General features: G+C 37.4%; 1 protein-coding gene across 7 annotated transcripts in view; it reads left to right on the forward strand.

Moving 5' to 3' along the window:
* Positions 1-17,786, forward strand: part of SGCZ (sarcoglycan zeta) — a 1,128,389-nt gene that overhangs the window by 1,047,466 nt on the left and 63,137 nt on the right. For all 7 annotated transcript variants that reach the window (XM_086703312.1, XM_086703313.1, XM_086703307.1 and 4 more), the window contains one exon: positions 10,027-10,149. In XM_086703312.1, the coding sequence (XP_086559438.1) occupies positions 10,027-10,149 (123 nt within the window). The remainder of the gene's footprint in view (positions 1-10,026; positions 10,150-17,786) is intronic.

Genomic DNA, 17,786 nt, shown 5'->3' on the forward strand with positions numbered 1-17,786 from the left:
GGGTCCCTGAGTGATTTCTGTGACCATAGCGTCCTGCTGAGTCATGCTGGAAGTGAGCATGAACAAGGAACAGACCTTTGCTGGCCTAAGGCACTCTAATTTGAGGGATTGTTTCATTGGATTATAAACTAGATCATTCTCTCTGATACAAGACCCGATTTGGTCATTTTTCTAGAAACCCGAGACTGATGCTTCCTTGGAAATCAGAAATAATGTGTTCCAATGCAAGCAATTCTAAGAATTACATGTAATCATAAAAATATGCATCAGCTGTAACAAATCAATAATAATGCACAGTTGACTAACTGCCTAAAATGATCATATTATAATAAATACTGTATTTTATGCTAAGGTTTCTTAAACTGCTTATCTGGAAGTTTATTGTTTCGTGCTCAATTAACTGATTTATAACACTAAAAACGTGTTCCCACTGAATGAAATCCAGAGACAATCTACCTAATGTTAAGGGGAATATGGAACATTTTGAATGTAAAAACTAAGTATCAATAAGCACGCCTCAAATATTCATACTAAGAAGTGTTAGTAGGTAATATAAATAAATATGCAAGTACTACTCTGTAGCGAAGGTGGTTACTTTTTCACATCATTTTCAAGACTACAGTTCTCTGTCTGGAATGGGTTCTGTGTAAGACCTCTTACATTAGAAAAGTTAATGAAAGTACTGTTACGGTGACTTTCACTATGATATTTAGGTAATAAGTTGTCAAAGTCGGATTTTTTAAAAATTTTTATTTATTTTTGAGAGAGAGAGAGAGACAGAGAGAGAGAGAGAGAGAGAGAATCCCAAGCAGCCTCTGTGCTGTCAGTGCAGAGCCTGATGGCTGGGTTTGATCTCACTAACCATGAGATCATTACCTGAGCTGAAAGCAAGAGTCAGATGCTTAACTGACTGAGCCACCCAGGTGTCCCAAAAGTTGGATGACTTTGGAAATCGAGAAAAAGTAATCTTGAAATCTGGTATGAAATTTGTACTTAATTGGTACCATGAGACCGCATTATTAGTGAATACATCTGCAAAATTACACTATCGCAACCAAACAAGTTATATTGCATGTAATTTAGAGGGAATTTTCATAAAAATATTATCAGAAAACTGTACCAACTCATTTTTCATCCTTGTGTTGATGTCTAAACATGGATACACATATTAATTATTATTTGAAATAAAATGCATGTTAGAAAGGAAAAGAAATAAAATTTTTAAGCATGTACTTGAAACTACCCTGATAATTGTGTCAAAATGTAGCAGAAGACCAGGTCAAGCTGACAAGAAAGAAAGAAAAATTCTGAGAAGTTACTTGTTCTTATGAGACATATGTTAAAAATTAAAAATAATACACCACAATGGGAATAATTTTAGTTGGGTATTACCAAGAAATGAGTTTTCAAGTCTCATGTTCTACCCCAACTTCCATAAATTATACTGCATCATTTTAGACATTATTAATGTCTGCTGAAAAGTTAGGCAATGAGAGATTACCAGAAGATATTAGGAATTTGTTTTCTCCTTTCTTGTAATATCGACTTAGCAAAAATGTAGTTGTAAGTACAAAAATGTACTTACTTAAGTATTCACTGTTTCTTCTCTTATATAATAATTCTATCATATTTATTTCACTGCATGTGACATGCATTTTTGTTTCAATTTTTTTCCTTTATATATTAAAAGAAAATGAATGGTCATGATATATAAAAAAAAATTAGAGAATATTTCACTCACCAACTTTGTGCTATTCATAGTTTTGAAATGCTGTAATTTTATGTCTGCATACTATACTAAAAAAAACCAGAATATTTTATGCATATGTTGTTCCATTGGTCCTCTTAAACAAAATCACAAGTCAAGGATGTATGCTTTCACTTGTCTTAGACAACATAGTCAACAAAAGTGAGATAAAGAGGCATATTTTACCTGATCCTCTCAGAATTCATAGAGGCCAGGTCCAGGAGAAAATACCATAGTAATTTATTAAATGGCTGGTTAGGTAGTCATACAAGTACAATGATAATGATTAATTAATGAACAATATTATTATGATATTGTTATGAATCACCAAAAAGAGGGAAGAATACAAGCATAAAAGATTTTATTTACACCATTAAGTGTTGAAATTGTCTAAGTAGAAATCTAGTTTGCTCAATGCAAAGGCTATAAAACAACTTTCCCCAGGATATTATGGTGTCCATTTCCACAGCATCATTTTAGAAAGTCCTAGAGCATATTTTTTCCCCTTTTAATTAAGCGCTAATGATTTGTATATTGTGCATGTGTGGTGGGGCAGTGTTTCATAAAGGTGGAACGTTTCTAACTTCTAATTGATAAAGATAATCATGACAGAGAGGGAGAGAGAGAGGAAGAAGGATACATGGAAACCTAAAGAAGTAAACAGAGAAAGAGTTAAGAACAATGAACGGAGAAAATTCAGAGTTTAAGAACTCCTCAACCTGGGTGGGGCGGATGAGTTATTTATTGATTTATATAAATCAGGGCTAGATTTATATTTATATAAATTTTATATAAATATTTAATATATTTATATATTTATATTTATATATATTTATATATTTTATATTTATTTATATTTATATAAACCAGGGCTAGACTAGTTTGTCTCATGGGATCCAGCCTTTAAGCAATAGTTTCAGGCATGTCTCTCTGTCCTTCTCATTCTCCTTCTTACCTTCTCCCCGCCCACCTCCCGCCCCCCCCCCCCCATTTTCACTGATTGGCTGAATTCTCAGGCCGACTTTTTCCACATAGGGGTATAGCTAGCCTTAAAAGATTAGTTTATATCATGCTCTGGGTCTGTGATCTGGAAAGAAGATTGTGCCTCTTTTTCAAATCATAAAACAAAATCAGGAGAGTGTTTGGGTCATGTGCTTGTGTATGAATTAATTGTTTTGGTTGAAGAGAACTGAACAACTTCTAGACAGAGAGTCAGCACCCCCCTCCTGCCCCCATAGATTGATGGTGGGGAGCATATTGTCAGTAAAGGAGATTGAGGAGCAGTGGCATAAAAAAGATAGTCCCTCCAACAGTAATCCAGGAATTATCCATTGAAACCATTGTGGCATACATTTTAGGAACTCAGGGGCGCCTGGGTGGCTCAGTCGGTTAAGCGTCCGACTTCGGCTCAGGCCACGATCTCGCGGTCCGTGAGTTCGAGCCCCACGTCGGGCTCTGGGCTGATGGCTCAGAGCCTGGAGCCTGCTTCGGATTCTGTGTCTCCCTCTCTCTCTGCCCCTCCCCCGTTCATGCTCTGTCTCTCTCTGTCTCAAAAATAAATAAACATTAAAAAAAAAATTTAAACATTATAGGAACTCAGATTGGCAAAAACTACAAAGTCTGATAACACTGAGTGTTGGCAGTGATGTGGAGCTACAGGAACTCTCCTATTCTATTGGTGGGAATGTAAATTGATACAACAGTCTGAAAAGTAACTTTTTATTATCTAGAAAATTTGGAGTACATTCTCTATGATCCAGCCATTTCACACCAACGCAAAAGCTCTGGAATTGCTTGAGTATAGAAGGAGACTTGTAGGAAAATTTTTATAGCGTCCTTGTTACTGATTCAGATATTCTAGAAGCCTATAAGATCACCAGTGGAAAGTAGATCCCTAACTGGGATATCCATATAATAGACTATAGCGGTGAAGGTGAATAAACCAGAACCACATGTATCGAAAGAGATGAATCTCACAAGCCTAATACTGTGTGAAAAAGCCTAGTCACTGAAAAATAGAAGTAATATAAAGCTGTGTGTTTGTGTATGCATTTATGTGTGTGTGTGTGTGTGTGTGTGTGTGTGTGTGTGTGTGTATTGCAAAACATGCAAAACTGAGAGAAATGTTTTAAGGATATATACATTAAGTAGTAAAGTTACAAAATGAAAGTGGTGAGAACTCATTTCCGAATAATGCTGACATGCAGAGTTCCCGTAGGATGAAGGTACATGTGATTAAAAAAAGATGATGCTACTGTTGGTGGGAATGCAAATTGGTGCAGCCACTCTGGAAAGCAGTGTGGAGGTTCCTCAAAAAATTAAAAATAGATCTACCCTATGACCCAGCAATAGCACTGCTAGGAATTTACCCAAGGGATACAGGAGTGCTGATGCATAGGGGCACTTGTACCCCAATGTTTCTAGCAGCACTTTCAATAATAGCCAAATTATGCAAAGAGCCTAAATGCCCATCAACTGATGAATGGATAAAGAAATTGTGGTTTATATACACAATGGAATACTACTTGGCAGTGAAAAAGAATGAAATATGGCCTTTTGTAGCAACGTGGATAGGACTGGAGAGAGTTATGCTAAGTGAAATAAGTCATACAGAGAAAGGACAGATACCGTATGTTTTCACTCTTATGTAGATCCTGTGAAACTTAACAGAAGACCAAAAAAAAAAAAAAAAAAAAAAAAAAACCAGAAAAGATGATGCTAAAGGCTTTACTTCACTAGCTATTTCTCCAGCCACATGGTGGGAAATATTATGTATGCAAGTTTTATATGTATGAGGTTTTCATAACTTTTTTAAAAAGAAAGATTGAGTTTCTCAGGATTCACATAAGAAATGAAAACATAACAGAAGACCATGGGGGAGGGGAAGAAAAAAAAAGAGGTTAGAGAGAGAGGAAGCCAAAACATAAGAGACTCTTAAAAACTGAGAATAAACTGAAGGTTGATGGGAGGTGGGAGGGAGAGGAGGGTGGGTGATGAGCACCTGTTGGGATGAGCACTGGGTGTTGTATGGAAACCAATTTGACAATGAATTTCATATTTGAAAATAAATAAATAATTAATTAAATAAAAGGAAGATGGAGAATAATAGTATGAGGTCATGGCTATGGTATAGATGGGTGAAGGAGTGATAAACAAGGCATAAAAATACAGAGTGTGGAAAGGAGTGGAATGCACTTCAGTTCAAAAACAAACATTTTTTAAAGGGTTTTTATTCAAATCCCAGATAGTTAACATACAATGTAATATTAATTTCAGGTGTACGGTATAGTGATTCGACAATTCTATACATCACGTGGTGCTCACCATGACAGTGCACTCATTAGTCACCTATTTCACCCATCCCCACCCCCAACGTCCCCTCTGGTAACCACCAGTTTATACTCTATAGTCAAGAGTCTGTTTCTTGGTTTGCAGCCCCCAACCATCCCTCTCTCTCTTCCCCTTTGCTCCTTTATTTTGTAAAAAACAAACTTTTATTGAGGAATTACTGTATACAAGGCACTGGTCTAGATACAGGATGGTAGGAAGCCCCAGGTAGGGATACAAGGGTGAATGCAACCTCAGGGTTCATATAACTACCTTATTTGCCAGAGAAACAATGGTTATTCCAATTCTGAAACAGAAATCAGTTCCTATGGTTGGGGGCTAGGTTGTAGGGCGCGAGGAGAGGGGTGGTGTGCTAATCTCAGACAGGATCCAATGTAGATTGCAATTGCCAAAGGCCCTGGAGCCCTTGTTCCGAGATCAGCCTCCCACCCTGGCCCCTATGATCTTTCCCTCATTCTGCTTCTTCTCCTTCTCCCCCCAAGTACACTCATAGTACACTTTCTGCAGGCGAGTTTCTAATGACATACATTGTATAGAGTAAAATATAGTGCTCATTTATATTTAGACTTCATGAAAGCAGCTTCTTTTGTTTTGTTTCAGCCTTTTTTTTTTTTTTTTTTTTTTTTTTTTTGCCCATGATAATTCTAAAACAGGAATTTGAGAACTCTGGATTTAGTTGACTGTATTGACTCTTGCTTTTGTTTTTCTTGTGGGAATTTCTAATCTTTTAATTATACTCTTCTTCAAGACCTTGCAAATATTGGCAACACATAAAATCAGTGTTATATAGGAAGAAAGATCCATCATGATATGCTTGAGGAAAACACACCAGAGATAATTAGATATATCCATTTTTATCTTTGCCTTGTTTTCTTTAAATTAGGACTAACTAGTACCAAGAGGCCCTATGGAAATATATTGTTTGAGCTCCTGTAGAGGTTTTTATTGGAGAAAATTTTCTAATTCGTGTGTTTGACTGATTTAATGTAGAAAACGCAAAAACAGTAGATAAATTACTGGAGCCTCTCTATTTGTCAGCAAATATGCCTTTGGCTGCTGACTATGTCTTAAGAAATGTGAATGTTCCAAAAAGGCAATAGAGCCATCTCTGAGGAGAGCAAGAAATTAGCTTTGCTGTTACTTTTCTTTATTTGCTTTTAAAGAATATATACAGAACGTTAAGTGAACTAGAGAAAATATTTGGAAATATATTTAATACTTCAGTCCTTTTGTGGAATCTATTATTTTGCTTACATGGTTTCTCCCTTTTTCCTGCTAATTCTCTTTACTTATTTTTTTTATTTTTTTTTAACATTTATTTATTTTTGAGACAGAGAGAGACAGAGCATGAACGGGGGAGGGGCAGAGAGAGAGGGAGACACAGAATCGGAAGCAGGCTCCAGGCTCTGAGCGGTCAGCACAGAGCCCGATGCGGGGCTCGAACTCATGGACCGCGAGATCGTGACCTGAGCTGAAGTTGGACGCTCAGCTGACTGAGCCACCCAGGCGCCCCTTCTCTTTACTTATTTTATCCCTGACTGTTCTTTGTTTGATTTTGCAGTTGCTAACAGAAACTTCCTCATCTGTTCTTAAGGAAACATTTAGTCTTGAGACTTTAGTTAGCAAGTTAGTGTTTAAGGTGACTAGTAAAATCTAGAACTGTCTGGATCAACCCATGCCACATGACCTATTTGCTAAGGAATCAGAGCTCCTTATCCAGAGTCATTCAGGCATATTGCTTTCCTGCAACTCGAGAAGCATTGATGGTTGGGAAGAAAATGGAACGGAGCATTTACCTAGCTCCTCTGAACAACTGGATCCGAGTTGACCTAGCCTTACAAATATGTGAAGCCAGGAATGTGGAAAACAGAGTAAGACAACGCAAAACATGTTATGATATAATAAATTCAGCTTCATCTCGCCTAATAAATTAACTTGAAACATAAATATTCACAGTGATGCACTATGTGTCTAATTGCATGCATTACTGTCTGTTATTTGTAGAAAAGGAAAGCAATGTACAACAGCACAATATATTCAAAATTGTTTTCTGATTTAAAATATTTACTGTCAAGTATTGCTAATTGCTTGTAAATATGCCTTCTGAAATGTTAGTAATATGTTGAATAAAATGTAGTCTGCAGTATTAATTTATATGTCTATTTTTAGTTGAATGATTTTGCATGCATTTATTTATGGCCTAGATGCATTTTTTAATTCCAGGTGTGCATATATTTTCTTACTAGCTTATTGCTTTTGCTTATTTAAATTTATTGAATTAAGATTTCAACTCACTTTGCCATATCCAGATTCTCCACGTGTATTACTACTAGTTTATGTGACACTCAATATAGCATGCTTATGTTAATAAAGTATCTTACATTTAATGACATCAAATGTTATGCCAAGAAAAGTCTTATCAACTTGTGTCTATATGGGGCATGTGTATGTATGTGTGTGTAAAATATATATTATATACATATAGTGATATAAATCACTTCAATGTCATTAAAATCACTGATATATTTTGTGGATCAATTCACCCAATAATTAAGCATATTTGAAGAAAGCAATGTAATATACATGTTAAGGTTTTATGTGTATAATATCTAGAATATCTTTCAGGCAGTTCGGATTTAGGTTATGTCTGAGTGCCTTGAAGACAGATTGAGACACAGAGGCCTCAAAACTTAGAAGTCACATTTATCAACCCATCCAGCCCCAAGCACGCTTTTTTGAACATCACCCAGTTGGGTTACTATGGTTTAAAGATTAAAAGCACAATACAGGAAGGTTAGACCATGATTAGAAGAAGACACACTCCACTGAATACAGGCTGCTAAATAATGTTTGCCAGATCAAAGGCAAAGACTGTTACCAAGGACAATAGGTCTCCCGTGGTTCCAATATTGCCATTAAATTTCATTTAAAAAAGTGCTTTGCTTAAAAAAAATATATATAACAGACATTGAAATACAATTCATGCTGTTTGGGTCTTGACATACTGCAAGGTTAACATCAGTTTTATCTTACTTAGCATTGTCATAAAAAGTTGAAGCTTTTTAAAATTTCTATGTGGACCTGAAAACATGTAGGTAGTTTCTTATATTAAAAGAAAAATATACATCTTGTTTTCAGAGAAATTATCCCACAAGTCATCAGGGTTTGTAATTAATGTTTTCCTCTTATTAGGTGCCCCTCAGAAGCTATGGTGGTGGGAAGGTATAAGATACTAAAGCCCATGGGCTAGGACTGGCAACAAGGCCGAGGTGGGGCTGAGGGCCAAGGAAAGGGAAAGAAAGTTTACGTCTGGTATTCATTCACCTATCCAACTTCCTACCCTAAGCACCTCTAGAAATCAGACCCAAGTTTAAATTTGGAGGATATTTTGGAATACGAAGATGATCTCATGTTTTGAATTCCGGGGGGTTGCATATCAAACAAATTATGGTAAAACATTGTCTTAGTCTGTTTGGGCTGCTATAACAAAAACCCATAGAGTGGGTGGTTTAAACAACAGACAGTTGCTTCTCACAGTATTCCAGGCTAGGAATTCCAACAGCAAGTCACTAGCATAGCCAGCATCTGGTGAGAGGCTGCTTCCTGGTCTGCAGATACCAGCTACTCACCGCGTCCACGCTCAGCAGACTGCAGACAGAGAAAAGGCAAACTTTGTATGGCCACTAATCTTATTCCTGAGGGATCCACCGTCATGACCTAATTACCTCTCATAGATGGCCTTTGAGGTAGAAGTTGGCCTAATACCATCTCATTGTGGGCTTGGATGTCAACAGAAGAATTTTGGGCAGACACAAACAAGCAGTCCGTAGTATATGGAAAGCAAATGAAAAGAGGTATGAGCAAACGTGATGTGCCTAGGTCCGTGATTGGGCTGGGTTGTATCTGACAAGAGTTTCTGATGTAGATAGCAGAGGAGAGATACTCCGGATCTTACAGGAGGGGAAGGTATATCATATGCCAAATGTGTTATGCCAAAAGAAATAAATAGATATTATGGAAATAGCAATTCCTCACCCTCTGACCAGTTTGATCCTCTTTTTGAAGCCCTTCAGACTTACAAACTGATCATGTATTCCAAATATGGAAGCTGCCTTCGTGGTTTGTAGATGGATTGATATGCAAAATTGCCCAGTATCAGAAACAGATTTCCAATACTATGATGTAACTATATTTAATACCATATTTTAATAAATCAAGAAAACTCTTGATGAGAAAATACATTGGGGAGCACTAAAAACATATATATGTGTGTGTATATATATGCATATATGTATTTATATTTGCAAGATTAACTATAAAATGCATTCACATTCAGTGACAATAAAGGGTGAACAAAGTTCAATATTAAAATCTGTGAAATGTAGAGTAGCTAACGGTTCACAACTGAGTAATGCTTTACAAGTACCTTGCCATGTAGCAAGCGCAGGCACTATTGTCTGCTTGCAGAGAGAACAGGGGAGTAATTCAGTCCGTAAGTATTTATTGAGCAACCGGCATGTGCCAGGTATAATGCCGCGTGTTCAGGCTACAACCAAGAACAAAGTAGACGTCATCCCTCCTTGTGCATATGTAAAGGTTTTGGGTTTGTTTGGGTTTGTTGTTGTTGTTGTTTTGTTTTTTAGTTAGCTAAGGCTACAAACCTTGTTAGGTTTGTACCTTGTTAGGACTATGCAAGCATTTAGAGGTCAGATGTATGCCCAGCCATCCTAGCCCAGCAAACCCGACCAAATTAGAGAGCCTACTGGAAGGGAAAACAATTTCAAAATATTAATTCAGGTATAAAATGTACTGCAGAGACAAAAAAAAAAACCCTAATATATCTATTTCTCCTCTTTTTTTCTAAAAAAAAAATACATGTTAATGGTTTCCTACATGCCAGTTTCATTTTTAAACCTTTCCTCTGACCATAGGAGCTGACGCTGTGGAAGCTCAGTGTAAGAGATTTGAAGTGAGAGCGAGTGAAGATGGCAGGGTGCTGTTCTCTGCAGATGAAGATGAGATTACCATTGGGGCTGAAAAGCTGAAAGTTACAGGTACTGTAGCTTGAGGTCTTGGAACATCGTTTACTTCATGAAAGAACATGCAACTGAACAAGAGCTACGTCATAAGATGTACGATTCCCATGCCTCACATTGAGTTCGCATCATAACATGATCTCCCACCGTTTGATTTTCCAGTAGTCTTCAACTAGAAGGCACTGGTTGTGGTGCCAGAAGACAAGTAAACATTGGCCTCAGTGACATAGAAGTACAGCTGCACGTCCTAGGCGTCCTAGGTGGATGGAATAGGATAGGCAGAGCAAAGTGGGTCAGGATAGTGGAAGACAGCCTAGAATTCAGACACTGAGAAAAGCTAACTAAAGGTGATAGACATATAAGATTCAGAGGTATTATTTAAAAGTGAAAGGCATGCAAAGAAGACCTAAAATGCAAATACAATGGTAGACTGAAGTAGGGGAAAGGTTATGAGTAAACTAAATTCTTTTCTTTAGATCTTGTAATTACTCTCAAAAGCACCAAGAAATAATGTTATCCACATATTATTTAGAAGTTATTAAAGTCATTATTCTAATGTTAGGGCTATTAAAGTCAATCACCAACCGAAATTAAAAAGCAAACAAAACCAGAAATCAAAATTAAAAGCAAAGCTGGGAGTGAGGAAGGATTTTATGAAGACTGTTTTAAGCATAATCTTTTTGAATCACTTGGTTTGCCATCATAATTTGTATTGTTTTGATAACATATTTAAGAAATACCCAAAGAGGCCTACATTTAAAAAAAATCAGGTAAGTTGGCCTAGTGTTTCCCAAATTTGAGTTTGGGAATAGCTCGTGGGATATCTGTCCTATTTAGGTCCTACTGAGCCCTGTGGGCCATGTGAGAACACTTAGCATGGGAATTGGTCTCTGCTCTCATGCTGTTTGGGTTGAATCCTGCCTCTGCCGTTCAAAATTGAAATAAACTCCATGCCTCCCATTTTCCTTCGTCTAAGTGACTGAAATGATAATGACAACTTTAGTGGTCAAATTACACCGGTGTATGTGTGCACACTTATGTGTACTTATAGGTGTTTAGAATATCTTAGCACATAATGAAGATATCGTATGGGTTAGCGTGTTCTATTTATCAATAAAGACAATATTAATATTGTTAATGTTGCAGGCATGAGGGCTTGTGTGTATTGCAAGAAAGGTATACTATTAAATGGCACTGAAATTCAACAAAAAGATAGTTTAATGGGGATCTTCACTGGGCCTCCATGGCCTGGGTCACATCCTGCCACCACCCACCCGTTCCGTCTCCCAAAGCGTCCTTTCTCTCGTGGGATGTTCCACTTAGCTGGAGCCTGCGCCATCGGGTTGGTGTTTGGAGTATTCCCCAAATTGCCCAAATGCCTCCTCTCCTTTTCTTTCTTCAGACTGCTTGGAGAGGTCAGGAAAAGAAGCCCCCACCGCAGGAAAAAATTGGCCTTCCTAAGCCCTGAGTGTGGGGGGGGGGGGGTGCGTGGAGGGGGAGCAGGGAACAAAACACGAAGCACGAGCATTTTGATTGGCACAGAGCACAGACAAATAGGACAGGACATTGACTTTAGGGCCCTCAGTGCTAACATTTGAGTTGCTGGTTGGTGGGAAAGTGGGAAGATGGGGTAGAAACACACTCAGGGGGATCAAGTAGATGTGATTTCAGTATGTAACACTCTTTGAACTTTGCTGGTGCCTACTGGTTATCAGCTTTAATCTTGGGATAGCTTTTAGGCCATGTCACACTCACCTAAAAATTATCTTATCCATATTCAGATATTCCCATGGAGTACTTTGCATTTGTAAGTGACAGGAAGTTCTGGAGCTTTTGACAGCTTTTATGAACTCATGGAATTTTAACTTTCTCTGATCTTTGTGCTAACTTGACTTGTCTCATAACAGTTGCTATGAAATGCTGTCTTCACAAAATTTGACTCATTAACTAGTTTTTAAATTTTTCTTTGAGGTACATGGGTACTCACCTTTATTTTCCTCTTTTTCTTGGTAGGCTGGCTGTCATCCTTGGATTAAGTGGAATTATTAAGTTAGTAAATTAGAAAGTCAGTGGAGAAAGTGCTCCCTGAAAAATCGAAGTTTTTCTGCTTGTCAATTAACTGCTTTCAGATAGTCAGCTCTGCTGATTTAATCTCTCTCTTTCTCTCTCTCTCTGTCTCTCTTTCTCCCCCGCCCTGCGCACCATATATATGTGAATGTATGCATGTGATGGAATATATGGCATGTAGATATATGTGGATGTATAGATGGATAAATACATATGTCTCATTCCGGCTTTCTTTTTCCATTTCCTTCTGTCTCAAACATATATACATCACTTTGAGTTTATTCTTCGAACTATTTGTGATTGATTTTTATTATTCAGTTATTTCAGAAAATGAATCAGTGTTATAGTGGAGGTCTGTATCATGTATTCCAGAAGATCCTAAATAATAAAATAATATAATTTTGAGGTCATGACTGCAGAATCCAGGCAGAAATTTCTGTAAGGGTTTGAAGCATAACACTTAAGATGAGAGAATGAGCGCGCCTGTAACAAGTAACCCCAATTTCTAACCTAATGTCGATATAGAAGAAGCTCCCCCTTATTAACAAAGAAATGGTAAGTTGAGGAGTATTTTCATTTGATTGGAATTCACCCCCCACCCCGCCTCCCCAGGAAGCAGTCACATTTCTGTTTCCTCCCAGAAGAGCCCACACACCCACAGACACAAACATACACACATTCACACACCCTCTCAAATTCCTGCTAGGTCCTTTCTCCCTTACCAGAATATTGAATATTCACTTTACAATGGCTTTATTCGTCGCTGCGATACTTCTAAAATAAAGGAAAACAGAGATATCAAAGGCAAATATAACTTAGAATTTCATACACTTAGAGGGGAAAATTGTGCAGAGTGCAGCATACAATTTAAAGGCACAGGGATTGATTAGAAACTCATATATCCTTTAAAGCAGTGCTTGAATCATTTGACAAATAACACTACAAAGAGACACTGACTCCAGGGTGCTTCATATAAATTAGGTAGCTGTGCTGACAAGACTTCAAAGTTCCATGTGACAAGAGATCTGTGTGAGGTTGATTCCAGAATTTTAAATTTGTGGCACAAAATTTTCTACTTAAGCAATATCCGTTGGAATTACAATTGATTCTTTCTGGCTTCATACTTTATGAGCAGTGGCATTTCATACATGGACTTCTCTTTCAGGATGACAGAAATGGATGAATTTATTTAGACAACGTGTCTATATACCTGAGGCAAAATCACTTAAGACTGAAATTATTCACAGATCTAGTGTAACTCAGGATATTTACATTTACTCTACTTAGAAAGTAGCAGGATTTACCTCAGACATTCAAAGACTCCTAGGGTGCAGGGGGATAGAATAAAATCACCAGTGGTTACCTGAAGAAGGAACATGCCTCATTACTCCATCACCCTGATAAACAACCATGTGCTTAAAATTTGGAATTGTTTATTCTCGATACCGAATGACTTGCCCCGGAATAGCTTGCTTAAATCTTAATAGGAAGATGCTTCTATGACCTTAATATGCCCTCTCTACATCACTAAATATATTGGAGTGTTACACTTTAGACCACATGTGCATACTTGAAAACTTCATTTTCATTTAGCGTTCCCTAACATTGCTCAAACATCTTACTTACTGCAATTATCTTTTGAGACCAGGTAAACAAATAAAAAATATAAACCTTTACACTTAGAAGACTCTTAAATTTAGGGCTTTCAGGTAGAATCAATCACCTGCAATTTGCACGTTCATTGGTATTCCAAGTAGTATATTAACTTAGAAAACAAAGTGCAAGTGTATGTCCTTTGACTTTTGAAAGTGAAAACTTTAGCTGCGTGGAATACCTTCGCGTTAAATTAAATGCTGTTAGTTGGATTTAGACCTCTCCGTTTGATTTATGAGAGAAAAGTGGACAATAGCTAAATGTATAAGGAGAAAGGATATCTCATTTTTTTCAGGCAGTAGAAATTAAAACTGGCAATCTGAAAGAATAGTGGATCCCATCCCAGAATCCACCCTGTGCCCTAATGTTTGCTTGAAAAGCCAAGAATATATCGTTCCTTTGTCCCTGTTCTAACTGAATGGTTGGACAGATAGACAAGCTCGAATGCTTGTTTGATGACAGAAGAAAGGGTTTTCTGAAGAGCAGTCTTTTAGATTCAACACCATGTTTCGGGGTGGTAATCAATATTTTCTGGTTTGTTTTTATTAGTTAGTCTTCTACATCCTTGTTCTTGTCTGTTAAATTGGCACACTGTGAGGAGGTCAACCTTGGAATCAAGCTTTCTATTAGGGAGGACCATTGTTCCCCAAGTTGTTCAAATGCCAAGAGTGTGGTAACACACAGCCAGCAGGATGGAGCTGCGTGGTTTGAATAGCACCAGAAGGAACGTGATTAGACCGGGTGCTGAGAAACGTAATGTTCAATTTTCTCAGGTGTGGCATTTCAAGTCTGTGGACTTGGGTAAATCACTCAACTCCGTTTTCAAATTGCCTTTTAAAGACACCGAGGATACAGATTTTAGAGACGCTAAAGATGAGTACCATTCTATTTCCGCCCCCCCCCCCCCCCAGATCTTCAGGTGACAAAGGATTACAGGTTTCAAGGTATATAAATAATGAACCATGCCATCCTCAAACAATAAGCCCTGAGCACCTTACCGACAGTCCTTTCCCTGACTTATTTTATTTTTCCAAGCTGTCATTTAAATGTCTCCTACTTTAATTAAAGGAAAACTTATTGAAAATATAATTGTGTAATAGAAATCTTAAGAAAGTTATAAAAGAGGACAACTCCTTTATAAATAAGGTCAGAGGGTGGGGGGCATGAATCAACATCTTTGTGTATTGGTTTTACATTTTCCCACTGATATTTAAATTTCTTCCCATAGCTATGCGTCTTAAATCCACAAAATATCCCAAAGATATAATTTATCCTGCCACTGTGTAAATGACTAGTCTGGTTTCTTATATATTGTGATGACATTCTAAAAATACATTACTTATAGAATATGGTCTACTAGAATTGCCTGCAGTTTCATTGTTTCTTTGCTGGCTGTCAATCAGGAGCGGGTATTTGCTTCTGAAGGTGACCCATATTCCTCCTCACGCTTTCCAAGCATCTTGCCTCTAAGAACACTGGGTGAGTCCCTCTCATGATTCAAATCCCTCTAACTTTCCCCCCCCTTGAATCTCTCTTATTTCTTCTGCCTACAGCTGGAAAAAGATTATCTGCTTTTCATAGCTCATATGATTGCATTGCCTTATTACATTATCCAGATACCTAGATAATCCAGGATAATCTCCCTATTTTAAGGTCATTGATTAGTAACCCTAATTACATCTGTAGAATCCCTTTGTCATGTAATATATTCACAGGCTGCACGGTTTAGGATGTGAATATCCTGGGTAGGGGGAGTCCATATTCTGCCTGCCATACTATGCAAATTATTGAAACTCTCTAAGCCTTTTTTTTTCTTTTTGTGCTAAACTTTTATTTCACTGTTATGCAGCTGCATAAGTATAAATATTTGTTCAATAAACACTAATTATGACATCCATACGGAATTTCTTAGGGAAAATAAGACTGCAGATACTTTCTTGCCTTATTGCACACGTTCTAACAAACTTTTCAGCTGTTGTAAATTTATGGCTGGGAGTACTACCAAGGAGCACCTTTTACAATCCCAGGAGACTGACCAAATGGAACACAGGAGAATTTCTACTAGCTCACTGGATAGGTTTACCACAACAAATGAATGACATGAATGTAACCTTAAGTACTCTCTACTCGTCCAAAATGCAAAAACATATTTGGCAAAAATGGTAATAATACTATACAAAACATACATGAACATATTGTTTGGAAACAAGCACACAGTTGTGCTTTAAAAGAAACTAGACAGTTAAAAAGCGAAGGTTGTAAATCATGACTTGTTTAGATGTCCGAATGCAGAAAGATTGGGTTATGACAACCTCCACACACAGATATGAATTATAAATGTTAAAATCACTTTTGAATCTCTAGGCCTTTTTTTTTTCATCTTCAAAGGAGCATTATGAGAAACACCCAACCCATAGGATTTGGGTGACGGTAAAAGACACATATGAAAATCTCTTAAGACCAATCCCAATACAAATTTGGTATTTAATAAATATCACCATGTAAAAATTTTTAAATTTTTTTTTTCAACGTTTATTTATTTTTGGGACAGAGAGAGACAGAGCATGAACGGGGGAGGGGCAGAGAGAGAGGGAGACACAGAATCGGAAACAGGCTCCAGGCTCTGAGCCATCAGCCCAGAGCCTGACGCGGGGCTCGAACTCACGGACCGCGAGATCGTGACCTGGCTGAAGTCGGACGCTTAACCGACTGCGCCACCCAGGCGCCCCATGTAAAAATTTTTAAATATCATTACTGTTTTCCTCATTTGCTTACTTTTTAAAAATAAATACTTACAAAAACTAAAAGACATCAGATAATGGGTGAAGGAAAAAAAAAGAGTGGTGAAAACACATGAAGTGAAAACTTGTATATTCAATATTAGAAATGGGAAATTGTATTCTTTACTGGATTTGTATACATATTTGAAGACTTCTAGACAAAATGCAAAAAGAAGGATAGAAGATAGATAAGTTATATTAGTTATATTCTCAAAATGTTCATTTCTGTCATTTAACAGTGCAGACATAGGCAGGCTCTGTGAAGCATCCAGTGAACAGGTTCCTTAGAAATTACCCATCCAGGGGCATGTGGGTAGCTCAGTCGGTTAAGCTTCCAGCTTCAGCTCAGGTCATGATCTCACAGTTTGTGGGTTTGAGCCCCACATCGGGCTCTGTGCTGACAACTCAGAGCCTGGAGCCTGCTTGGGATTCTGTGTCTCCCTCTCTCTCTGCCCCTTTCCAACTCAAGCTCTGTCTCTGTCTCTCAAAAATAAACAAACATTGGGGAAAAAAAAAGAAATTACGCATCTGCAGGCTTCTAGTCCACATTGTTGTCCTTCACCATAAATTTGAGGCTATCATCATCTCTGCATTCCAGCATGGGAGAAGTGAGAAAAAGAGGAAGCAGAAGGAAAATGCTTTTCTAAGAATATCACAATATTACACCAGCCAAAATTTAGTCATATGCTTATGGGTAACTGCAAGGGTAGCAGAGAAAGATTAGTTCTAATGAGGCTTTGTTCCTTGTTAAAACTTTGGGTGGATACTTCAATTAATAAAGAAATAATGGATTGAGTGAGAAAATGAACCATTTCTCCCACAGGAAGTGATTTAATAATATAGAATTCTGATATGTGACTTCAAAGAGAAAGAAAGAAAAAATGCTAATATATTATCCATTAGACAATATCAGCCTTCAAAATGATCCTTAAATTTGCACTCTTCTTCAATCCACCACAATCTCCCTTATCCTCTTTTACCTATTGCAAAAGATTCCCATGCATTTAATTCTGACATACCTATTTTCTAAAAGCCCTTACTATCGTGCCATTCAGTACATCAAGGCCATATCTTCACTCCCTGTTGTAATCTTTATTAAACTGAAACCTCACTTCTAGTATGAAGATTCTTAAAACATTTAGTCTGGCATTTTTC

The sequence above is a fragment of the Puma concolor genome, chromosome B1 (assembly GCF_028749965.1).
Source record: "Puma concolor isolate L17-30 chromosome B1, mPumCon1.1.hap2, whole genome shotgun sequence".
In the NCBI taxonomy this organism is placed as follows: domain Eukaryota; kingdom Metazoa; phylum Chordata; class Mammalia; order Carnivora; family Felidae; genus Puma; species Puma concolor.